General features: G+C 51.8%; 1 protein-coding gene and 1 long non-coding RNA gene across 12 annotated transcripts in view; one reads left to right on the top strand and one right to left on the bottom strand.

Annotated features, from left to right (window-relative positions):
• Positions 1–16,378, top strand: part of FCAMR (Fc alpha and mu receptor) — a 33,031-nt gene extending 16,653 nt beyond the window's left edge. For 2 of the 6 annotated variants that reach the window (XM_014739536.3, XM_014739537.3), the window contains exons 2-7: positions 3,678–3,814; positions 6,325–6,385; positions 10,559–10,897; positions 11,843–12,602; positions 13,244–13,362; positions 14,001–16,378. In XM_014739536.3, coding sequence (XP_014595022.3) covers positions 3,776–3,814; positions 6,325–6,385; positions 10,559–10,897; positions 11,843–12,602; positions 13,244–13,362; positions 14,001–14,170 — 1,488 coding nt within the window. In that variant the 5' untranslated portion in view covers positions 3,678–3,775 and the 3' untranslated portion in view covers positions 14,171–16,378. Of the gene's footprint in view, positions 1–3,122; positions 3,815–4,932; positions 5,466–6,324; positions 6,386–9,095; positions 10,285–10,558; positions 10,898–11,842; positions 12,603–13,243; positions 13,363–14,000 lie in introns of those variants that run through there. The other 4 variants (XM_014739539.3, XM_070266587.1, XM_023640460.2 and 1 more) reach the window with 4 other exon arrangements.
• The window catches only part of LOC106783136 (uncharacterized), a 33,029-nt gene continuing 20,434 nt past the window's right edge, over positions 11,681–24,275 (bottom strand). For 5 of the 6 annotated variants that reach the window (XR_011438448.1, XR_001380714.3, XR_011438450.1 and 2 more), the window contains 6 exons: positions 23,163–23,361; positions 21,385–21,489; positions 20,613–20,700; positions 18,542–18,680; positions 17,734–17,861; positions 15,102–16,257 (listed from right to left, as the gene is read on the bottom strand). This is a non-coding gene — a long non-coding RNA (uncharacterized lncRNA). Of the gene's footprint in view, positions 13,138–15,101; positions 16,258–17,733; positions 17,862–18,541; positions 18,681–20,612; positions 20,701–21,384; positions 21,490–23,162; positions 23,362–24,275 lie in introns of those variants that run through there. The other variant, XR_011438449.1, reaches the window with a different exon arrangement.

The raw sequence follows: 24,275 nt of genomic DNA, 5'->3' as shown, positions 1-24,275 counted from the left end.
AAAAAAACTAATTTACCAAGAAGACAGAATGACTTGGCCATCTGACATCAGCCACCTCTAGGTATTGGCCACATGGTGCTGGCACAATGAACCCACAAAGGAAGTAGCCACAGTCAGAGGAATGGGGCTATGCCTGGGCTCCCACAAACAGCAAAGGCTCCCACTAAGTAAGGATGAGTTTAACACTGTTGCTAACGAACATCCAACCTGCCAGCAAAGAGCTGGACACCAAGTCCCCCATCTAGCACATTCCTCAAGGAGACCAACTGCCTCCTTGGAGGCAGATTAATTATTCTGAGCCCTTTCCACCCTGGAATGGCCAGTGATTCATTGTCACGGGATAATGTCTATTCCAAATAGCATCATAATCAAATAATCCCAACCAGTAACAAAGGGGTAGTGGTCTGGGACTTCAAAGGGAAGGAAGACAATTCGCAGGAAGATGGGAAGAGCAGATGTTTGGTAAACAAATGTTTGCCATGCCGTGCAGGGACAATGGGACACAGAGAGGACTTTGAACAAACAGGCCTTGTAAGAGCCCCCACCCCCACCCCTCCACCACATGTCACTCATGTTCTTTGCAGTTGTCTCTGGTGATGGCTCTCTTCCTGCTAGAGGCCCTCCATCTAAATTCTTTTAGGCAGTTAAAGGGGAGGAAAAAGGAAAAACTTCCCAAGTCTTCTGGTTCTTAAAAATAATCAGCCTAAAATAATCCTTGTGCCAAAGAGACACATTTTGGGGTGGCAAATTTTGCTCCCGTACACAAGTCAGTCCAGGAAGGTTGTGCTGGGAGCTGTTAATCATGATTTCCTGCAGCGATCTCCAATATCCTCAGATGGGTTGCAGCTGAGGTCTTAGGCCACACGCTCCTATGATCTGTGAAACGATCTCCCAGGCTCTGTGCTTTTCCCAGCATTCTGTGCACAAGCCTAGAGCATCTCTGCACCCTCCCGACCGCTTTGAATGCCTTCTGTGTTTGGAGGGCCGTGAGTGTTGCTGGACCGCAATCTTCGCTATCTGCCAAATGATTATTGAGGTTGTAAAAGCCTGCGAAAGCCGTTATAAAACGATTACTTGTGCTTTACAAATACTTTTTCTGTTATCATTTGGAAGAGTGACAATTCTCATGGTTCACCTCCCTTTATGAGTTTCTAAGTAAGTGATCAGGTCTGTGGTAATCCAAGTGTTCTGAAGCAATGTTTTTTCTGTGTGCAGCATGCTGGATTGGGGAGGAGGGGGGTGTCTCTTCTGCGTATAACGAGGGTAAAAACAGCTAAAACTTAGCAGCAATGTGTAAGGAGGAATGCAAGCCTTGACTATCAGTCACGTGGATAGATAAGACATCTCTGTACATGGCTCTCAATTATTCATTAGAAAACGTGTGTGGAGAGGGCAGAGATTGTGCTATAGCACAAGTGGCTTTCCTTGCCTTACGTACCTTTCCGTTTGCTGATTTTTACTCTGTGTGTCTATTCAGAAAATAAAATCCTTCGCTAAAATTGAGATTGGGGGATTGGAGGTGGGTGCAGGGAGTGGATAAAGCTCTTCCCAGATCTCACGTTTGCTAAGTACTATTTCGCTTTTTTCTGGAGTCTGGAACCTGAAGTCAGAAGGTCACGGTGCCGTGAACCTACATAAAGAGGCTCCTGTGGCTTTGTGCTGGGCGAGAGGATCCAGTTACGCTCCTGAAAGAGTGGCCCGCACAGAAGTTTCTCCCTCACAAACCTCAGAGAGGGCCCATCGTGGCTCTGGGTCAGCGCTCTGAAGGTGGCCCAGGGCTTTGCAACTAACTGAACTTTACTGCCATTTATGTCTTTAGTATGGAAAAAACTTCAAACTGTTCAAAAGTAGACAGAAGAAGATACCCTTAGGGGTGTAAACTGACTGCATTATTTATAAAATAATGAAAATTTGACGAATATTTATTTTAAAATACACAATCAATCCAAATATGTCCTTAGACAAATTGATTTCTTTTTCACCTTTCAAATGTCAGAAAGAAAAGAAAAAGACCTCTGAATAGATGAAAACTTTCAAAAAGGACTTTGTTTTCAGAGTTCGATCATTTGAGAGTGTGCTCCCTGTTGCTGTCAGCTAAGCTGTTAATATTATCAGCTAGTGATTACTGAGAACTTACTGCCTGCTAGGCGCTTTGAGCTACATGAATTATTACACTTAGTCCACATCATAACTTTATGAGGTAGATGCTATTATCTCTTCTTTTGCAGATTAGGAAAACAAGGTTTAAAGCAGATAAGTAATCTGACCTGTATCATTTTCCGAGGAAAAACTAGGGCTGGGATATTAACTTGGAGGGAGTCTGACTCCAAAGTCTATGTGACCAACCGTGATGCTATACTGCTCCTGAGGAGCTGGGAGGGGAGAATCTAGCCAAGCATTAATCACCTCTCTACCACCTGCACAGAGTTGGCTCAATTTGGGGGATAAGCCTCTGAAAGCAGGGCCACCACGTACAGTTCTTCAGGTTGTGTGCTGCTCAAGCATGCCACAGTTAATGGGATGTCATTCACATTGTAGATGTTCTAACTGATATGAGAGGCTACAGGTGTTGTGAAGCTCTGGAGCTCCAGGATTGGAGTTCCTGACCAAGTCCTGGTCACACACAGCTGTGCACACAAGCACTGGAACACACACATGCACAAGATGCCTTGTCCCAACTACACTCCAGAGGTCCCATGGAATTGTTTCCTTTCCTTTCCTCTTGCTCTCAGAGACTCAACTCCTGTCCCCAACCCATCTTCAAACCTGGAAGAGGGACCGCATAGAGAATGCAACCTGCCACCTATCGTTATTCGCATCATGCACAATAGACCAAGTGAATTCATTTTTCTTAAGGAAGAAGCTCCCTTTCTAACTGGTGCAAGGGTGCTACGCTGTTGTCAGGGCTCCTGGTGAGAGTCCTTAGCTCTGCCTGCAGCACCTCCGGCCCGGCAGCCCCTCATGGGTGAGCGCTTGGGCTGTGCCGGCCGTCTTAATGTCAGTTCAAACGCAACAGAGGTGGGCACATCACATCTCTTATAAGGAAAGGAACCCACACATGAAAGATTTTCCAAAGGGAAATAGTGGGGTATTTTTGAAGTGTGTCATGCGTCTGGATAAGCCATACTTGTCAGTGATCTCTTTCCATGGAGACTGTCCCATCTACTGTCCTGTGCTTCGTCCAGGGCATGGATTCATAACCCCCAGGCATGCAGCTGAACTGCAGTCAGTGACCCAGTTGCCTCTCCATGGGAGTTGAAGGGCCAGGTCAGCTAGAGAAGGCACCAGCTGCTGGCTAGACAGCAGGGGAATTCCTCTCCTGAATTTTCTCTCCTGCCCAAGTTGTTGCATCACTTATCCAGAAGAGGCCCTAATGGGCTGGCAAAGAGGGGGCATACTGAAGAGTCTGGACCCCGGAGTGGAGGGGAAATGAGAGGTGGGAGGGTGCGGATGTGTGTGTCCCCTGACACCAGCCCTGGAAAATTTCTGCAGGAATAAGCAGCAGTAAGAATGACAGGAACCAGGACTGGTGCCCTCTTATAAGAAATAAAAACCAAGGCCCAGGGTGAAGTGACTTGATGCTAGCTGTGGAAGGGTCTGTGGCTAAGCTGCACCATACACTTGGATCTCTACTGTTAACTCCAGCTGCTCTCCAACTCACCAGTCTTGCCTCTCAGTCTCAGGGTTTAAGTAAGAGAAACTAGAAAACGTCCAAACACCAGCATCTCAAAGAGAGAAGAAGAAAAGTCCCAGAGGACTTTGTTTCTGGACCAAGATGGATGGAGGAGCCCCAGCAGAGCCTGGAGAAGGACAGGTGAGCTGAGGCTTTCTCCCTGGAGGGTGGGGTCTTCTCTCTGAATGCGGGTGATGAGTGGCAGCAGCTGCTGTCAAGTGTTCACTCAAGTGCCCTTCCCAGAGCAGGCTGGGCTCGCTCCCAGGAGGCCAGGGAAGGACTCCGGAGCTCAGGCCACAGCATCTCCCTCCTCCCCAATACCTTCTGCTCAGCCTCCCTCTCCCTGCCCAGAGTGCCTGATTCCATAGAGGCCCTGAGTAATTTAGAACCGACACACGTTGGAAAGAGGAGGAAACATGGAGCCAGTGCAGTCAATGCTCCTCCGCTGTGGTGGGGAGGAAAGGCGCGGGGCTCAAGGTCACTGTGTCTGCCACAGGCAAAGTGGAGCCCCCTGAATCCTGGGTCTCTGCTCTTCCCTCTACCCCACACTGGCTCCTTCCTTTCTTGTCTGCTGTCCGGGGGTGGGGGGTGGGGAGAAGTGGGGCTCAGGGTGGCGGCATTTGGCGAGTCATAGCCCAGCCTGTGCTGAAAATGAGGCAGATGCCCTTCGCAGCAGGACCAGGGGACAGGAGTTCCCCAATGTGACCCTGATCCCCTAAAATGCTGTGCACTCTAACAGTAGCCCCAGGCTCCTGGGTTGGTGCTCCTTGTCTCCAGGGGAAAGGCTTTCTGAAGGTCACTGGCAGGGCGGGAGACTTGGAGACATCCGTTGAACGTTATCCCTGCAGCCTTCAATCAAGGCTGATAACTCCCTGGGACATTTTATCCCACGCTCCGTGCTTCCTCATTGCCCCTCGGGGAGATTGCTGCACCTCTGGGTTTCAGAGGAACTGGGCTGCTTGGCACAGAGACTTTGGCCCCAACACGTGCTGCCGTCAGTACTTAGTGCTTATGAAAAACTAGCTCCGGGGAACCAAGGCGCCAGTGTCAGAATGAGCCTGGACTCAGTGACTGTTACTCAAACAATGGACTGGGTGCAGGCACCCCTGGGCGAGCCTCCAGGTGGGGGCAGGGAGCCAGCGGCTCTGGAGGCCGCAGGCTGCTGTGGCCGTTCCCGAGACATGGAGGCCCTGAGGGAGGGCACTGAAGGAGGCACGAGGAGCCCCTGGACTTTTCCAAGTCTGACCACTCTCGGGCTCTCCCTGGGTGGAGCAGGCAGAGGCTTTGGCAGAGGCGGCTGGGCAGAGCCAGGCTGGGGGGACGGCCGGTGGACTCTGCTTCTCTCTCCTTCTCTCCTCTCCTCTCCCTTCTTTCGCCTCCTCCTCACCTTCCCTCTCCCCTTCTCCTGCTGGCTCTGCCTGCTTTCCCCACATTCCCACTTCTCCTCTCGCCTGGTGTGGCTCAGTCTAGCTGGGCAGGGGTGGGGGCAGCTGCCCTGCCCATGGCCAGACCAGTGACTGGCAGCACCTGTTCTGACCGTTAGTGAGGCGTGTGTTTGAGGAGGAAGGAGAAAACACGGCTATCTTCAGTTTGCTTTAAAAAAAAAACCAAACTACAGGTTCCAGGAACTGCAGGTAGTAGATAGATTCAAGGAACAGATTTTTAATCAACCAAAAACATCCATGAAAACCCTGTGGGGAACACAAAAGGAGTATAACATACAATCTGTCTTTAATCAGCAAGCAGTAAGGACCACTGCACAGCGATCAGCATGGTGCCAATTAAAAGAGAGGTTAGTTCTGTTCACAACGGCTGTGCATTGTGCGCCAACCCTGTGCTGGACCCTGATTCAGAGCCTGGAGGCGAGCGACGAAACACACGGTCCCTCCAGGAGGTCCCTAGGCCTGTGGGCGAGCCCAAAGCAGGGGAGATGGGCAGAGACGGCGGGCAGGGCAGGCTTTCGAGAAGTCGTGGAGAAGAAGCATAATGGGACCCTCAAGCAGACAGCTACTTGGCCTGAGAGTTCATTTTTCACCCCTTGTTGGTGACCAGAGGCACACTACCAGTGAACAGCAAGTTTCCCGCAAAGGAGCCATTTTCCTTCTGCAAAAAGGAAGTGGTGAGGAGAGGAGCGGAAGGGAGCCGCCCTGTGCCAGGCCCCCTGTGGGCACTTCAACACCGTCTCGTGGAAGTGCTACTACAACCCCTGGAGAGAAGGCTGGTCCCAGGGCTGAGGGAGCTTCCCAAAGCCCCACAGTTCCAGCCAAGGTTAAACCAGCACATGGTCTTTCCCACTACACACCGCTCCCCGAAATTCAGAGCTCCACACTGGCTCGTGGGTGCAGGGGCTGGAATCCTACAGAGGGAGTGTCATCTCTTCTGAACACAGAAACCTCACGGGTAGGGGAATTTTCGCCTTGGTGGTGGTGGTGACCCCAGCCAAATGTGCCTGCTCAGGAGCATGAGAATGGCATCCTGCTTCTCTCCGAGAGGCAGCTCCTGTCTGCTCCCAGATAGAGTTAATCCAGCCCCAGTGTTGAGCCAACTGAGATCCCAAAGCAGGAAGGTACTTGCCCCGGGTCCCACTGCTGCTCGCCCAGCCGCTCGCTTGCCGGCTCTCAGGCCTGTTCATTTACAGAGTTTTTTTGCAGGTCACCAACCAGAAGGCAGGATGGAAAATGCCTGTCCTCCTTGTGCTGTGCCTCCTGCAAGGTGAGTCCCGGACACAGCCCAGATTCAGAGTTGGTAAGACCAGACCCGTGCCTTCCAGGCTGCAGAGGCTGCTGGCGGGCTCCTCAGTTTGGGCAGATCCAGGGCTTTCTCTCCCGGGATCCAAGGCCAGGCATCAGATTAGGCCCAGGGGGAAGGAGGGAGGTGAGAGCTCACTTGAGAGGGCATATACTTGACCTGATGATTTCTAGAACATTCGCTCTTTTGATATCCCCTCTGTCTCTGCTCTCTTCCATTTGAGTTAATGACTGAAAGTTGGTTGCATTTGCAAGATAATGGTTCCAGGGCTCGCAAGAGGTAGAAGGAACATTGCTGCATTACCACTCATCCTGAAAGCACTCAAGTGTCGGTCAAGGGCCGGTCCTAGGGACCTAAAGATGAAGGCCCTGCCCTACTCTGACGAGCTCAGAGTCCACAGAGAAACTAGATGGGTAAAGAAAAATCATATCTATGCATCTACTTATTTAGTCAACACACATTTATGAAGGGCCCACCCTGTGCCAGGCCCAGGAGATGGCTGAACGGCAGACTCCCAGCCCTGCAGGTCCTGGCCGCTGGTGTGGGGAGGCTGGCCAGGTGCAGGTCAAGCTGGATGACAAATGGCCGCTGGTGTGGGGAGGCTGGCCAGGTGCGGGTCAGGCTGGATGACAAGTGGCCCTGCTCCATGCTGTGGTGTCTGGAGTTCATTTTGATGGTATGGGGAGCCATTGAGGAATGTAGTAAGTGGCACCTAGAGTGTCTGGCACCTAGAACTTAGTCCCAAGTAGATGCTTAACAAATAATTGTTGAATGAATTAATGAACGAACGAAAATGTTATGAAAATACCAAAGGATTAACGACTATGTTTGGCTTTATAAACAAACCAGAATTTAAACGAATTAAAAGTGGCTAAGATTTAAGCAAGAACTCCCTGTGATATAATTACACCACACTGCCCCCTTTACAATTTTTCCGTAGGAGTAGGCCTGCCCCTGGTGAAAACTCAGGGCCCATGATTTCTCTGCTAACGTGCAGGTAATAGTCCTCAATTCCTTTAAGTCTCAAACACCCTAAATTTGGTAATTTTAAGTGTCCAGTTAAATATTTTGGTCAGCACTTTAATCTTCGTTCATTCCCTCACTGGCCCAGGGAGGCGGGTGTGGTGGGAGCCTCCTCTCTTCCCTCCGCCTTCTCCTCCCTGGCTAGGATCTTGCACCTGGACCCCAGCAGGTCACAGGCAGGAGGGAGGAGAGGTGGGGAGCAGGCCGCTCTCGTCTGAGGGGTGGCTTGCAGCTCCCAGCCTGGCAGGTGCTTAGAGCTGGCTCTTTACCTCGTCCTCTGTGGCGCCTCTGTGGACCCTTAGGTGTTCCCCTGACAGCCATCTCCTCCCTTTGTCCCAGGTTCTGCTTTGGCCCCTCCACACAGAAGACCCCACCTCAGATGGCTGTGGGTTGGCTCTCTCCCCTCCAGGTCCCACCTCTGGGCCAAGGAAACACTCATACCTTCCTCACCCCTGTGCTGGCGGGAGGCGAGATCCATCGCAGGTGCAACCCTCCCCCGACTCTGTCCTGCTACAGACCTCTTGCACTTTCTCAGACCAAGTCAGGCTCCAGTCTGCAGGCCCCTCCCCAACTGCAGGCCTCACCCGCCCCTCCCCAAGGGAAGTGGAGCCTGGACATCGCCTGCCGAGTAAGGACGGTGAAGGGAGCAGGGGTACCGCCTCCCCTGAGGGGCAGAGAATTTGCATGAGGGGCCCCAGCTGGGCACCACATTGACTCTAAGAGGCTAGCCCTTTCTTGAATTCTCACAAGTGACTAAGAAAAAGTTCTAAGAACCTTAATTATATATAAGTAACAGCTACTGATAAGTAATCCCCCAAATGAGTTCTTAAGGGTGAGTAAAATTTGGTATCAGTAAAAGAAAGAGATGTGCACTGCCAGAGTTGATTAAGGATCCTTAATCAGCTTTTGACTGTGAAGTTGGATGGTCCCATCCTGCTGACAAACGGTTGCTCTGAGGCAGAGCAACTCTCGCACAGGCCACATGTCGATCGCGAGAATTCCTAAAATCCAGGGTATGAGAATTTGATCAGGGCACATCACTGTTTTCCTGAGATAGACCTTGTAATCAGGACTATTCTTGCCTTTTACTGATAGATGACCATTTAACTTTATCAATGGTGGTGTAGTTGGTGGTGTGTTGTTTAATTAAACCCACAGTGAGTATTGATACACCCATAGCATTTATGGCCTCGACTCTTCCTATAATTAGACCTCAAGACATATGCAGCAGGCAGGGCCAGCTTCATGGGCATGTGCCTTGTGAGGTCATATAGGGCCCGTGTGCTTGGTTTAAACCAAGATGACTGGTTGGTTTAATGCTCTGCTATTGTCGTAGTAAAATCCTTCATAACTTTTGAACAAGCGATCCTGCATTTTCATTTTGCACTGGGCCCCACAAATTACGTAGCTGGTCCTGGCAACAGGACATTAAACTGAGCTTTCTTGGGTTCAGAAGCCCTAGAGATATAGAACAAACTGATAGATGCCAGGCACCCACATCCTAAAGAAGGCTGTTGAACCACCTGTGCAGGACTGTGGCGAGAGAGTGCAAAGCTGGTCGTTCCCGCAGTCGCCCACCATGTGGCCTTCTGAAGAGTCCTCGGAGGGTGGAGGAGCTCACTGTGTGAGCCGTTTTGGAGAGAGACATCCATGTGTTGTGCTCTCCGCCACCTGCCCTGGGGGACGGGAGGGATCGCTTCCCCACACTGTAAGCTTAGTAAGAGAAGGAACTTCTAGACAGCCACTCAACAAGCTCGCCATATGTCCCAGGTTTCTTCTGACAGCAGGACAAAGGTGTGCTTCCTGTGACCAAATGTGGGATGGACAAAAAGGAGCAAGCCTGGGGCCTCCACCAAGAGGGCCACCCAGAGGAGACTGTCCCACAAAAGAGGGCAGATGGCCAGAAGCAACAGGCTTGGTGGCGGTGGAGGAGTCAATCACACAAGGCCAGCAGCAGGAGGAGGCAGTTCTTACGAGGAGGGACCTGCAGCCAGAGGCCATGGAAGGGAGATCTGGGAGGTAAAAGAGAAGGAAGCAGCCCTGGACATCTGCCATGCCTGGAGGGCAGCAAGAGCAGATCACTCCTCTCGCCCTCCATACCCAACCCTGGAAGGGCCTGGAACAGCAGAGTTTTGAGTAGAGGAAGGGGTAGAGCAGAGCAAGAGACCCCAACATGTCCCTCTCCCCCACAGCAGGCCTCTAAGCGTGGCTGGGAGAAAGGAAAAGCCTTCAGGTGGATAAGGGATTGGAGCTGCAACCAGTTGTTGGACTGGACCGGGCATATAATTTTAGACTAGACTGGGCTCTTTCTTAATGCCTGAGACTGTGAAAGCTACTGTACCCAAAATTACTCCTAAAATGTCATAGAGGAGCAGAAAGCCCACAGAACAAGTATGAGGAGGTAGTGAGAGAAAGAACAAACTTTGTTCCTGCTTGCACCCGATCAAATTTAAGTCGATCAGTACCCAGGCCATGCATGGTGGTTCAGCTGCGACTTACGCGCACGGCCAAAGTGGAGGCACTCGCAGTGCTGCTCACCCGCCTTTGACGGCGGCGCTGGCTCTGCCCGTTTCTACAGAACGTGTAGAACAGTGTGAACGTTTTTGCAACCACTGATGTGGGGCTGTACCCACCAAGCAGACCAGAATCCTTGAGTTTTAGGACACCCTGTCCTTTCCGCAGAAAGTACACTGATCTGTTCTGACTCTCTTTTAACACGCCCCGCAAACCGCAGCCCTTCTGTCAGACGTTGCCTCAGCCTCTCACAGGCGCTGAGACGGCAGCCTTTTCAACCTCTGCAGCAGAGCATGGTGGAATGAACCCAGGCTCTGCATGGACCGGTAGGAGAACAGCTGGCACGTGATGAGCGTCAGCGAAATAGTGGGAAGATTTTCTACCGCGTTTCCATCTCTCGACACGGCTCCTTTCCGTGCCCAAGGGCTACTCCTGACCCAGCGGCTAAGCGCTGACATTTCTACATTGATTTTTCTTAGCTTCACTTTCACAGAGGCATTTTCTGATCTAATTCTGGTGGAGTTTGGAGCTGGTAACCCCCCCAAACAGTGACGATACTCAACCCTCCCTCTCCTTTGACATTTTTTTCTCTGCTTGCAGCTGCAAGTGCGTTGAAGGGCCCGAGGCTGGTGTCTGGTGAGCTGGGGGGAGCTGTCACCATCCAGTGCCATTATGACCCCTTGGTCATCAATAAGCACCAGAGGAAGTACTGGTGCCGCCTGAACCCCCTGACGTGGATCTGCCACACCGTTGTGTCCACCAACAACTACACTCACCCTCGCTACCATGGCCGCGTGGCTCTAGCAGACTTCCCGAAGCGTGGCTTGTTCGCAGTGAGGCTGTCCCAGTTGTCCCCTGAAGATGCGGGGCGATATCGCTGTGGCCTCGGGAACAGAAACCACATGGTGTTCTTCAGCATGAACCTGACTGTCTCTGCAGGTAGGAGCTGACGGTGGGGGGTGGGGGGGGGGGGGTCAGGCTTGGGGAAGCAGGTGCTGGGAAGGAGAGGTACAAGAGAAGACCCAGGGGTCCAAGAGGGCTTCCAACACGGGGGCAATGATGACGAAAAGCCAGGAGAAGGCGAGGACATTAGGAAGTATAGGTGTTCGTTTCAGAAGGAAGGTAGACATTAGGCAAACTTCTCAGCTGAATGCACGTCAGCTCTCCCACCCAATCCCCCCGAAATGTTGTAGAATATACGTTTGGAGAGACTGCTAAGAAGGGAGTGAACTGGATAAAGTGGTTTCTTATGGTCATGACTTGGTTCAGACATGCAAAGCAGGTGAGGGCAGAACAGAAGAATTGGCACGGGGGTCTCCCTAAGAGGGAGGCCCTCAGTGAACCTCCAGCTGCTACCTCGTCTGTGTGGCAGGGTGCGGAGAGGTGATCCCGAACCAGGTGCCCAGGGTCCGAGGAAGGGCTGCCAGGCTGTGAGAGGGCAGACCACAGAAAGGACGGCATGTCAGGGAGCAGGCAGGCACGGGGGCCTGCGTGAACCTGTCCTGTGAGATGTTGCCGTCTAACCATCTGCTGAGGCTGCTGCTCCGCTGCAGCTGGGGTTTTCCTTTTTGTCCTGTTTGAAGAGCAGTACGCGGAGGGCCGTGGGCCTCTGGGAAAGGGACAGCAAGGGGGTCCTGGAGGAGTGGATAGACAAGATGTGGGCGTGGAAGAACGAGACAGGAACATAAAACGTCAATATTTGCAAAGACTAGAGAGTCCATCTGGTTTCCCCGTTTTTATTTTATCCAACATGTTGGCCAAAGGCTGCGTGGCTTAGTGAGGCTGCATTCCTTGCGGAAACACTGTAAGCCTGGCCTCCCTTGCCAGATCCTCTAGGCGGCCCGGATAGCCTTCCCACGTGGCCTCCTTCTGCTGTTCACACAGGTCCTGCCAGCACCAGCCCCACTGCCACTCCAGCTGCTGGTGAGCTCGTCAGGGGACCCTTTGGAAGAACATCAGTGGCAGCCAACGGATGGACCCCAGGAACCACCCAGACTATAGCAAGACAGGGGACAGGATGGGACAGAGCTGCTCTGACTCCAGGAACCCGCGAAAGTGCAGCTTCAGCTAAGGGAAGGCAAACCTCAGCAACAACTAGGGCAGCAGCTCCAGGGACAGGCAGCCGGGTGGAGGGCTCTGTCAGGGCAACAGTCCCCATTCCAGAGAGTCCAGCTTCAACAATCGGGGGTGTGCCCACTGCAACAGAAGGTGTTTGGGTGTGGGGCACCAGCAGCTCAGTAGCAAATGGGGCTAGGGCCAATGAAGAAGGGAGGGAGACCACCACTCCTGAGGCTGCCCTGCCGGGAGAGGAGACGGAGAGGCTCAGAACGGCCCTGGATGCAGCTGGGAAGGCCATAGGGACCATTAGGCCATCAACCCTCGTCTCAAAACAGTGGGCGTGGGAAACCCTCCGAGAAGAAACGTCGCTTTCTAAGCCACAAGCCCCGGGCTCCGTTGAATGGCTCACCTCAGCTGCAGGTGTGTGGACCATGGACCCCACCAGCGTAGAGATGGCGTCTGCAGAGGGAAGCGCTGAAGGGGACCTGGACGTGCCTGCTGGAGACAGTAGTGCCCGAGCAACCCCGATCCAGGCTGCGGGAGCAGGGCCCCTGAGGCCCCCGGGCAGGGAGTCCTCCATGAAGACGTAAGCTCCCAGCCCTCCTCTCAGCTGGGGCTGCCCCCAGCCCCTTTGCCTGGCACGGCCTCAGTGAGCTGCCCGCTGTGCCCCCTCTGTCTGCTTGCTTCTCTGCTGCTGGAACTGCAGACAGTCAAGGGCCAGGGACACCAAAATCAGACACCCTCCCTCAGCCAAGGGTCCTTGCTAGGAGAATGCTATCTGAATATTTTCAAGCAAAAATCTAAACAATAGAATAACAGAATACTCAGTGAAACCTTTGGGGCTTTTTTTAAAGATGAGGAAAAGAATCTCCAGAGAGCGGCAGTGACTTGCTGAAGCCAGGAGGAAGGACTGTGGCAGAGCCAATTGCCAGGGGTAGATCCCCTGGCTCTCACTCAGTCCTCTTTCCCACTGTGTGGCACACTGGTGGGGCCCTACACAGATGGCGGAGCAGGAAAAGGACTGGGGGCTTGGGAGCTTGAAGACAGAGGCTCTAGTCCCAGCTCTGCTAACCCGCCGTGGGAGTGAGGGCAGCCAGCTTGCCTTGGCCTCAGCTTCTTGCCTGTAAAATGAGGGGTGAGGGTCAAATGGTCTGCAGTCTCCTACCCAGCTCTAACCTCCCCTCTCTTGTGCTCTTCCCATCCCCACTCCTGCTACTTCCATTCCAGCGCTTCTCCAGAAGGGAAAAACGTCTTTCGGATCCTGACTCCAGTCTCTACCGTGCTGCTCCCGCTTACTCTTGTGGCTCTTTTTCTACTGCAGAGGAAGCTCCAGAGAAAGAGCACCTGTGAGTTGAGTTTAAGTAGCCCCAAGGCCGGGGAGGGGAGTGCTTGTTCCCATCTGATACCCTCAGCACCGGGTGGGGTCAGAGTTGGTGCTGGGACTTCTGGATGTAGGAGAGCTAAATTCTAGCCTGAGCCGTTTAATCACTCTTGACCTTGGTTTCTTTGTCAACCAAATGGGAAAATCATCTCTGTACTTATAGCTCAATGCCATCCCAGAGCTTCAGGAGCTCTTTGGAGGATGGCAAGGCATACGCTAACCACAGGTGTGGGAACCACATGAGCAGCAGACAGCGGGCGTGCAGGGCCCAGACGTGGGGCCAAACAACCTCTGCGCCCTCTGCGCAGCCCAGCTAAAAGTCTCTGACAGCCAGGTGCCCAGGTTTAAACACTCCTAAAGTGAGTGATCCATGATGGTTAGATCTGGCGAGGAAAAGATGAGATTTTCTGAGAGCAGGTGGAGGAGGCTAAGATTCTCAGATCCAGGGGCTCAAAGGCCTGGCCCAATTCCTGTCAATCTAAGGGCACGTTTGCAATTCTTCTGTGTCAGAAAGTTCTTGAAGGCTTCTTGGTGTGTGGGAGTGGTTCTGGGAAATCCAATCCAGTGCCCAGTACCCTCACAGCATGCTCTGTGTCTATGCAGCTCAGGAGACAGGAAGGGCAGCAGGGGGCATCTTGACTCGGATGACACATTTCCTGGAGCTGAGCCTTCAGCCAGGCCAGCTGTCCTGTGTGGAAAGGAAGATGCTCCAGGATGACTCTCCTCTTATCCATGCCAGCCTAACTGTCCTGGAGAGGGACCCTGGACCCTGAGGAACCGAAGGATCAGCGCCTCAGTCACCACAGAGGAGAACCCGGACCAAACACTCTAACCTCACCCTTCCTCCACCTGACGAAGGGAGCTAACGGAACTGGGGGGCCATCTGGGGAAGCAAAGGCTGACCATCCTTGGGCTGAGGAAGGCCAAGCATTTTCCATAGTCAAAGGTGGCGGTATGACTCAAAGAAGTCTTCAAGAAAGGACTTATTAAACACTGGTAGAGGTCACCCAGGAAAAGTGTGGAATTTACACTCCTGGAGCTTTGAAAATACAAGAGGCTTCCAGGTGGTGTGGAAAGGTACAAATTCTAACCTTCACCCAAGCCCCTGCTAGGCGCCCCCTTTTCTGACATCTGTTAGCACTCAGCCTGCTGCACACGTTTCATTGTATTTGCGTATATGGTCACGTATACTAGTTTTGCCTTCTCAAGCAGATTCAACACTCCTATAGGGCAGTAATTCTGCTTCATCTGCCTCACTGTGTCCCCAGAGAACTTCCAGCTCAGTAGGGCCCCAATAAATATTTGTGACTAAATGGCTGACTGGAAAGGCATGGGCTCAGTGGGCTCTTGGGACTCTGCCCATGCAGATGCTCTGAATCCCCCTTCAACTGGTAGTCCCCTGGACGACTCCATAGGCGGTGTTTTCTACATAGAAACCAAAAGGAACAACACTCATTCTTCAAATCATCCCTCCCCATTTGGGTCCATACTCCATGCAGCAGACCTTTTGACCCAGTCAAGATTTTCTGGGATTTTCCTAAAATCATGGAGGAGGAGGGTATTTTTCAGTAGATTCTCACTTTCTTCATAAAGAGCCTCTTGTTCAACTGTTTATAAATCTTTGATATCAAGGACTGTTGATGAAACTGGAAAATGGTTACTGGGTTGGCAGGGAGGGATAAGAGAGAAGGAGGCCAGGAGCAATTTTGTGTGGATTCTGCTTTATAACCACTTCATCTCATGCCTTTTGGGGACTTTCACTCCTCCTCAGTCCAACTGTCTTTTCAGGAATCACACCTGCTCTTCCATTCTGCCAAATCCGTTACCCAGCTGTCTGAACTTGGTGTGCGGGCAGAGCAGCCTCTGAGCAACAGAAGAGAAGGGAGAGAAAGTCCAACATGCAGTGCAGAACTGCTGGGTAGACATTCCAAGGAGGCGCGGCCCTGCCTGCCAACTGTCAGCAGCACCGGAAACCTTTGGTTACTCCCTCCACAGAGCCGGTGCTGAACCCGGTCACTGTCCCAAGAAAGTCGAGGAGATGCCGTCTCCATGGTTCGCAGAGAGAGCTGTTGTTTTAGAGAAGTAGGAAAGCTGCATGAATCTAACCAAATGGAATCATAGAATTTCAGGCTAGTAGAGCCTTAGAGATTAACCCTCAGCCTAGTAAGGTAACGGAGGCCCCGTCGGGGAAGTAACTTGTTTAAAGTTACTCAATTAACCCAGTCAGTAGTAGCAGAGTGAGGACAAGAAAAGGGAACCCACATCCTTGATCTAGTGCCTTCTCCACATCACCCTTGCTAAATAATGTATCAAAGCAAAACTAATCGTCAAAAATCAACCACAATGGTGTTCCAGACCATTTTCATGCACGCTGTCTCAGTGACCTACCTAGAAAACCTGTAAGAGAGATAGGACAGCCATCATGATGCCATTCACCCAGCAGGAAGCAGGCCCCAGAAGGATGTAATTCAGCCAAGGTCACTGAGCTCATTAGGGACAGGGATGGGCGGAGAACCCGGGCCGTGTGGGATCGTGCCACCTAACTGGTGTTTACTAGGGGCGTCCACAGATAACTGGCTTTTCAGGACTGTTAGGCGGTATTCTGAGAAAAAGAAGGTTGGTAGCTGAGAGAAGTCCGGGCGAGGCAATTTGGACGCAAGCAGGTTCTCCTGCACACGCGCCTTTGGAGACTTTAATACGCTAAGGTGCACGCTGAGTGGCCCTGGGTGTGGGGACATCATGCAGATTCCCGGCATTGTGGACTCTTGTATTTTGGTGAAGCGGTCGCACAGGACTGGGTTCCTCGGGTCACTCCTTGTTTGGGGCTTGATGCATTAAACTAGGAGTCAGCAAACCTTTTCTGTAAAGAGCCAGAGAGCAAATATTTCAGACTTTGCAGGCCATGCAGCCTCTGTCGCAACTACTCAGTTCTGCCCATGTAGCACAGAAGCGGCCAAGACAATAAATAACGAATGACTTTGGCTGTGTTCCAACAAAACTTTCTTTACAGAAACAGGCAGCAGGCGGCACCTGGCTCCGGAGGCATAATTTGCCAATCCCTGCGCAAAGCCATAAAACCTCGCAAGGATCTCTGTCTCTACTCTGATGCGAAGGAGCAGACCCCGCTCTTCCTCAAAAGCTTCCCTCACCACCCCTCTCAGGCCCTCCCCTTCCCCCAAACTCCTGTGATACTGGCTGTCTGAGGTTCAGCAGTTAGGATGTCCTGCCTGACCCCCCTTACTTGGGGGAACGCAGGGCCCAGCCCAGCAAGGGTGTAGGCCAAGTGGCTGGAGTCAGGGGCAGCTTCCAGGATGTGGAAAGGCTGTCAAGTCAGGGTGTTTTAGGGAAAGCTGAGGTCCACCAGCGGAAGGAGCCAGTCCAAGTTCAAGGGGCCAGAGCAGAGCCACAATCAGAGTGTCAGGGCCAAGAGAGGGGAGCTATGCAGAGATAAGATCTGAGTGAAACCTTCGCCAAGAAGGAAGTGGGACAGTCCCAAGAGTTTACAGCTCTCCTTTATGGGCTAACTGATCCTGGAGTGGGGCAGGGGCGGCTGACTTAAAAGGCCAGAGGCAAAACAGGCAAAGCAGGCCAACTCCACCCCTGGGTATGGTCAGTGATTAGCTTTTTGTTTTATATCCCTAGCCAGCACGATGCCTACATCACTGGGACAAGGGGCAGGGAGACGCTCTACCCCTGAGGCTGGAATCAGGGAAGCGCCCATGGAGATTTCTGATCCCAGATTCAGGGAGGCCCTGACTTTCCTAGGATCAAGCATGTTCTACGGGTTAGGGTGCAATTCTTCACTTCTCACTCGTCTACTTACTAACTACTCGTAAAGGACCTCTCCCCAGCAGGGCCTGCCCCAGGTGTTATCACATTCCATATGGCACTTTTTGCAACATTTCTGTGAGGTAGGTATGAGAATTCCCACTCTAAAAATGAGAAAACTGAAACCAGAGAAATTCACTGGTTACCCTCCTAGAAAAGGGGCAAGCTAGGAATTGAATGCGACGTGGTCCACCTCCGCACCTCCTTGATCTCAGGGCCGTGCTGCACTGCCTTCCTCTGTGCCTGGATTTATGGCCTGGGTATCCGGCCAGGTCTTTTGCTGTTTAAGACTCTAACGTCTTCCTTGTTTTCTCTTTTAGGCCTATGTGTAGAAAGTTTCATAATCATTTCCAGCAATTTGTTCTCTCCAGTCACTAGCTGACTTATTACTATTTTGGTTAAATGAAGTGTAAAAGTTCAAGGAGCTGGAACTGAGAGCTAAAAATTCAGTCACTGGCCCTGAGGTCCTTACCGGCATTTGTACAAATAGAGTTCAGATCTTACTTACCCGCAGGGGTGTCCATCCATCTCAGGTAACTCAGGGCAAATGCTTGACCCCCAGCCAACTTCTCACTGTCCTCCACTAAGACTTTGGGGGTTTATTCCTCTCCTCTAGTAGCCAGTGTGATCTGGGAACTGCAAAACCAGTTTAATAACAGCTTCAGTCAGGCACAAGAGGAAGGCATTTCCATGGAAAGACCTGTAACACACTTTAGCCATTAGTGATTCTTTTCCACTTGTATAGACGTTCCAGGGCTAAGGGGTTGACAAACATTGAATGGAAAATGGAGACTCAACACAAAAGGAGACAGACTCTCTGTGGGTGGCCCCGCATGCAGGGTCCAGCATCACCAAGCTCTCCATTTTGCATTAAGTGATGTAGCTTGGCTTACACGCACCGACCCTCCCAGGCCAACTTGCTCCCTTCGCTATCAGCAAGAGGAGGAGCTGTCACCCCACGGCCCATTCTGCAAGGGGTCAGCTGAAACCCAGATGGGCAACAGAGAGGTGCCAGCTGCAGGAGAGGACCCTGTGCCACACTTCTGGAGGCGTGTAGAAATCGTGAACACTGAGGCACTGGGCCAGTAGGCCACCAGGCGCCCCCTACTCCCGTTTTGTTGAAAACACACATTCCCTGAGAGCATCTGGAGCCTTCTGTGTTCTTCTTTCCCAGCCTCTGGCTCAGTCCCCCCCGCCCCCCTCGCTTATTTGCTGCCTCGATCTGGATCTACCAGTTCTTCTCTGAGCACAGAGGCTCAAACCAGGCCACTTCTTTCCCTAATGTTGCAAATGCCTGACTCCCCAACCCTGAGTACCTCAGATAGGAGGAAGAGAGCCAGGACTACCATGACCAAAGGTGTTCTCCGAGTTGCCCCACAATGTGTCTGAAGTTGTTGCCCTTCACATCAGACAAGAGTTCAGGAAAAGGGCGTCAGGAGTCTCCTTCTCTAGAGCCTGGCATAAGAAGGGCAGACTGGTTATTAAATGCAACTGGTCTAAACTCTTCATTTTGCCAGCACTCTCTTCCATCTGTGTGGTACAGACAACTGAAAATGAGTTAGACTATACATCAGCAGAAAGAAGCAGGTTGTACACTGTTGTACAGATGGGAATGTTGAGGCTCAGATGGGCACAGGCTGCAGGGGATTTTTTCCAATGGCTGCCAGCCAGGCAAACCTTGGGCTGAAGGCCAGGCTAAGACCAGGAACAAGGAAACAGCAAGTCTTCAGGGGGACCCCAATGGTTCACGAGAAGGGCTAGGCCCTGTCACCTGACACTTCACCTGTTGACTTTGGATGTGTATCCCAAAAATCTTCCTCCTTCCGCCCCTCCCTGGCCAGAGTAAGGAGGTAGGAGAGGCAAGAGAGTGGTTTGGTAACCTCAGAAAGTTTTGCTCATTTGTTCCTGCCTCTCAGAATGGGAGAATAAAAGCTCTTTGGGGCCCCGGGACTGGCCTGGCAGGATTAAGGGCCTTTGGACCAAGGCCAACTTTCCACTTCCAGGCTCTTTCTCATTCGGCTTTACCACTTGCTCTCCATGACAGCCTCCTCAGGGCAAAATGCACCTGTCTTAGGGCTCCCACCACAGTCCCTGCCTGCGCTCCTCCACCACTCAAAGAGAACAGACAGCCCTCTACCCCGGAAGCCCCAGAAGAAATGTTGTTTTCACTCTCTGGTTGGGAGTAAATAGAGCTAGGAAAACAGGTGAGGGATTGGACATCAGTGCAGTGACACAGGGAAGCAGGTAGTCAGGGAGAAGGAGGTGACTGTGTGTTCATGTAGAAAAAAGAAAAGATTTGAGGCTCACATACATACATTCGGCCAGTAAGACGCCCTCTCCAACACCATCCAGTGACTGGAACTGCTGATCTGGTCACAGTCCTCTCCCCGTCTTTCACACCCTCCACATGGCCCCCATCAGCTGGCCATTCTCTGACTTTTCCTTAACTAAGGTTGTTCCTGGCATTTACACGATGCTGCCAGATCACAGACGCCATCTCCAAGCTCCTTAAGAAGGGCCCTGGGGATCCCTTGTGCAATCGCCCAATAGCCAGGCAAATATGGAGCGTTTAGAATTAATTTTCCTCCTACCTGTCGCTAACAGGGAGACTCACCTGGGAAAAGGCTCAGGCCTTTGAACACAAGTCTGGGCTCAGAAACTCCCAAAGAGCTTGGCTGAGCCCAGCCTACTGGACTATTCCAGTCTCCACTCTCTTAGTGGGATTCCAACCAGTGACCATACTAGGGACCATGTGGCCAGCCAGCAGCACTCAGCTGAGCAACAATGGCAGTAGTTCCCATCTCATGTCCTCTCTCCAGCCCGAAAGGCAAAATTAGAACAGGAAGAGTAAATGGATGTAAAGCTCTTGGCCAATGGATGACACCTAAGGTCAGGAAATACAAGATCATTATCTGCTAATGGTGACACTGGGGCTACTTGGACATGGATAATCCCAAACAGTCAATATCCTTAAAATAAAGGGAGGGGGTTAGCCATCCAGCTTTGGTAGATTCACTGTCACAATTCTATTTTCCAATGGTTGACACTGAAATGACTGTTATGTTATTGGCTGGCCGAGGAATGCTGGATTTTAGGGCTGGCTGGCCTGGGATTAAACATTGACTCAAGACAGGGGTTAAATGTTGACTAATCAGAAGAGCTTCACATGGGAGCAGAGAGCTGGCAGTAAACAGCAGTGATAGGCATTTCATCTGTCCGCTCCTATCTCACTCTTCTGGGAAAAGCCACATTCATAAGAAGCATCCACAGTGAGCAATGTTGGAAGGGCAGTGGAGAGGTGGGGAAGGATTGTATGGCTCAGGCCTCCCCTTCTCTATTGGCGCTGGGTCAACCTAGGGCCTTGGAGCATCAGCTAATGCCACCAACCTGAAGAGCTGGACCTGCATGTGCTTGTGTACTTGGTCTTCTCCAATCCCTGAATCAATCAAAGGTGCAAACAGAAGTCATTTGCTGCCTGTGGAAACACAATTCAAAAGATTTGTCGGAAGAGTGAAAGCTTGGAGAACTGGAGGGAAACGCCCGATATTGGGAGACCTTGGTTCTCGACTCCTCTATGCCATTGCCTCACTGTGCAAAATTGGACAAGTCATTCCACTTCTGGGCCCTTAGCTCTTCATTGATCAGTGGGGAATCACTCTTTGTTCTGAAAGGCTGTGTTGTCCCATTCATTTGAAGCTGAATCATAAGCAGCTGTTAGATGCCAGCCACTGCACAAATTATACTTAATCTTTGTAACATACTTATGGGGGAGGATAATTAGCCCCATTTTATAAATGAGAAAACTAAGGTTCAGAGATATTAAGTAACTTGTCAAGGGTCCACTTGCTGGCAAGTGGCAGGGGCTGGACGTGAACCCAGGGTGCTCTGGGGCTGGAGCCGATACACTGTCCACAAGGCTGCTTTGCCTCTTCGTCCTGGCTGCTGCCCAGCTGGTGTTGCTCCTTGGCAGTGGTGTGTGGGGGCAATGACTCCTCCATCAGACCGCGTGCCCTTGGGGAACATGGATGAACACTCCTGCACGTCTTGCATCTCCCTGAACCTCAAACAGGTCATGGACATAGTAGATGCTTGTGGTGGGCTGAAAAATGGCCCCCCAAAGACGTGTCCGACCCTGGTCCCTGGAATCTGTAAATGTTACCTTATTTGGGAAAAGAGTCTTTGCAGGTGTGATTCTGTTCAGAAGCTTGAGATGAGGAGATCTCCTGGATCATCTGGGCGGACCGTAAGTGCCATCACAAGGGTCCTTATTAGAGAGAGGCAGAGAAACATTTGAGACACACACAGAGGGCAGGATGAACACAAGGGTAGAGACTAGGGCGATAGAGCTACCAGCCAAGGAATGCCAGCAGCCACCAGAAGCTAGAAGAGGTGAGGGACAGAGTCCCCCAGAGGGAGCATGGCCCTGTCCACACCTTGACTTCAGACCTTTGGCCTCCAGAACTAAGAGAGAATACATTTTTGTTGTTTTAAGTCACCAAGGTTATGATAATTTGTTACTGCAGCCACAGGAAACTAATGCAGTACTCAACCAGAACCCAGAATCCTAGAACCGGAGGAGCCTTGGGAACCATTTGGCCCAGCCTCCCATTTAACAGTTGAAACCACAGCCCTAAAGGAAGAAGCAATTCGGCAAAGGTCACTTAGCCAGTTAGAGGCAGAGCCAGAGCCTGGACACAGAGGTTCTGACCCCAGACCAGGGCTCTGCACTTCCCCACACTGACTCATGCCAGTCCCTGAGCCATGAGAATCAAATGAAAAGACGTTCTTCTGATCACTATTTTCTTCTCATGTTATTATTTTAAAAGGGAAGGGGAGCTTTTAAAGCAGATGAAGTGACGTAAGTTTTGGAAGGTACGATTACTGCTGTCATGGTCATTACTATTGAGCTGGGCTGTTGGCCCTCTTGGCCAGTCCCTCCCTCCTGATGACTGGGATGTTTTAGAGCCGCTGAGTTACAGATGGGGAAACCACAGTGAGAGAGGGGAAGCTGGGGGACTCCAATCACACCACTAGCATGTGGCTGAGCCCAAAACAGGATGCAGGACTCTGCTTCTTGGCTCTTCTCCAGGTTCCGCTTCTCATGTTCCCCTTTCCCTAAGCTGGACCAGTGGGCCAGGTGGGCTTCAGGGGTGTGTGTGTGCATGCGTGTGTGTGCCCATGCACACACGTGTGTGCCTGACACAGTCTGCTAAGATAGTTATGGGGACTCCTGGGAACACACACCAGGACATGATCCCACCATCATAGAATAAGGGGGCAGGGAAGGAGATCTGGGGGCCCCGGGGAAGCATGAGAGCAGCTGTTTCGTGGATGGGCCTCCCTGAACTCCTACCAGCCCAGACAACTAGACGCAATTTACCCCCTGCTCTGGGGAATGTGAGTTAACGAGGAATAAGAAAACAAAATCTACAAATATCTTAATGATCCACTTCTAAAGGAGAAAGGCATAAGACAGAGAACCTTTGAAGGAAGCCATAGTCTGGCAGAACCAGGCTTATTCCCTCACTGTCCCCACACCATCTCCATCTCCCCTTACATCCTCCCACTAGATACAGACCCTGGAACTGGGGAGGAGAAAGATTGCTGAGGGGAAAGAAAGACCACTTAGCTGTTGGTGTATCTTTGTGCCCTCCCACCCACCACCATGGGGTGTAGTCCCCGGCTGCAAGCGAGGAGAGGAGATCCATAATGACAGAGAGATCTAGAAGGGTCTGGAGATGCTGGAGCCAAGGGGGGCTGCAGCTGGCTTGTCCCATACAGGACTTTGGTAGCCAGCAGTCTTGCCAATATCCATTGCAGCCCCAATTACACAGGAATGTTCGAGCACAGAAGCCCACAAGGGGTTCTAGGGGAGAATGAGGCTTTGTGCACAGGATGTCCCCAAGGCTCAGAGAGACACAGATTGGCCAAACTTACCCTGCACCCACAGGAACGGCAAGGAAGGGCCGAGGGGGCCTGGAAGTCCTAGCCAAAGGAGCCCAGCAGTAGAGACAAGGAGAGCGCAGAGTGGACCAGACCTCTCGGATGAACAGGGATAAAGGCCCAATGACTGCAAGTCGAGTTCCATCTTAAAAGACAGGACAACTTCCTTCTGGAGCACAAGGCCAACACAGCACTATGACAAAGCAGACCAAAGTAATGGAGCACTCCTTCCCAGCGCTCCCAAAGCATCACGGGCAAAGCCACCCCTCACGGGCCCACTTACCCCACACCTAACATAAGCCCCAGAGGAGAGAAGGCAGACAAGAAGGATAGGAAATCCTGACGGAGACAGAGTTTTAAATAAGGAGTGAAGTGACAGAGGTATTGCTGAATTGGATCGAGTTTGCCTGGAAGTGACTAGGCAATTTTTTCCTTACGTCAGTCAGATTTTGGGTTTGGGGTCTGAAATTAAGCTCCATAATAGAAAATACTGTCAAATCTGTGTTTCCAGGTTGCTACCCTACCACGAGTGAGTGGTTAGCTAAAATAAGACCAGGGCTCTGACTGCCCTGTTTTTCCAGGGTTCTATTTCTCCTTTCCTCCTTCCCCTTTGGGGTTTGGCCTGCAGGATACTGTAGGGAGAGCCTGGTCAGCCCCGCGCAGGTAGGATGGGGCAGGCTTCTGTGTGGGGCTGTGGGGGGGTGGGGGATGTGCGTGTGTGCTGGGGAGTGGGCTTCACTCGTGTGATGCAGGACTGCTAAAATCTTTTGGGGACTGCCTGGGAGTCCTAACCAGGCCGTGTCCGGGGGACTTCCAAGGACCAACTAAGGGAGAGAGATTGCTCCAAGGACCAACTAAGAGAAAGAGATTTCTACCCGGCTCGGCAGATCAGTGCCCTCTTTGCTGTGGTGCCAAGCCCAGCTCCCAACAAGACTCCAAGGTCCGCCATTTTCAGGGGAGCCCAGAAGCAGCCAGAGTCTTTAATTCCTGCAGGGCATGAAAGGGAAGAGCCACGGCCCCCCATGTGGCTGGAAGCGCTGGAGCTGGTAAAAGGCGCTTTGCAAAAGATGAGTAAAGAGTGGACTTAATCCAGGCTAAGTATCCTAG

Source organism: Equus caballus, chromosome 5 (genome assembly GCF_041296265.1).
Source record: "Equus caballus isolate H_3958 breed thoroughbred chromosome 5, TB-T2T, whole genome shotgun sequence".
NCBI lineage: Eukaryota > Metazoa > Chordata > Mammalia > Perissodactyla > Equidae > Equus > Equus caballus.
Note: the sequence above shows the minus strand (reverse complement) of the source record. Positions and strands in the feature narration are given on the sequence as shown.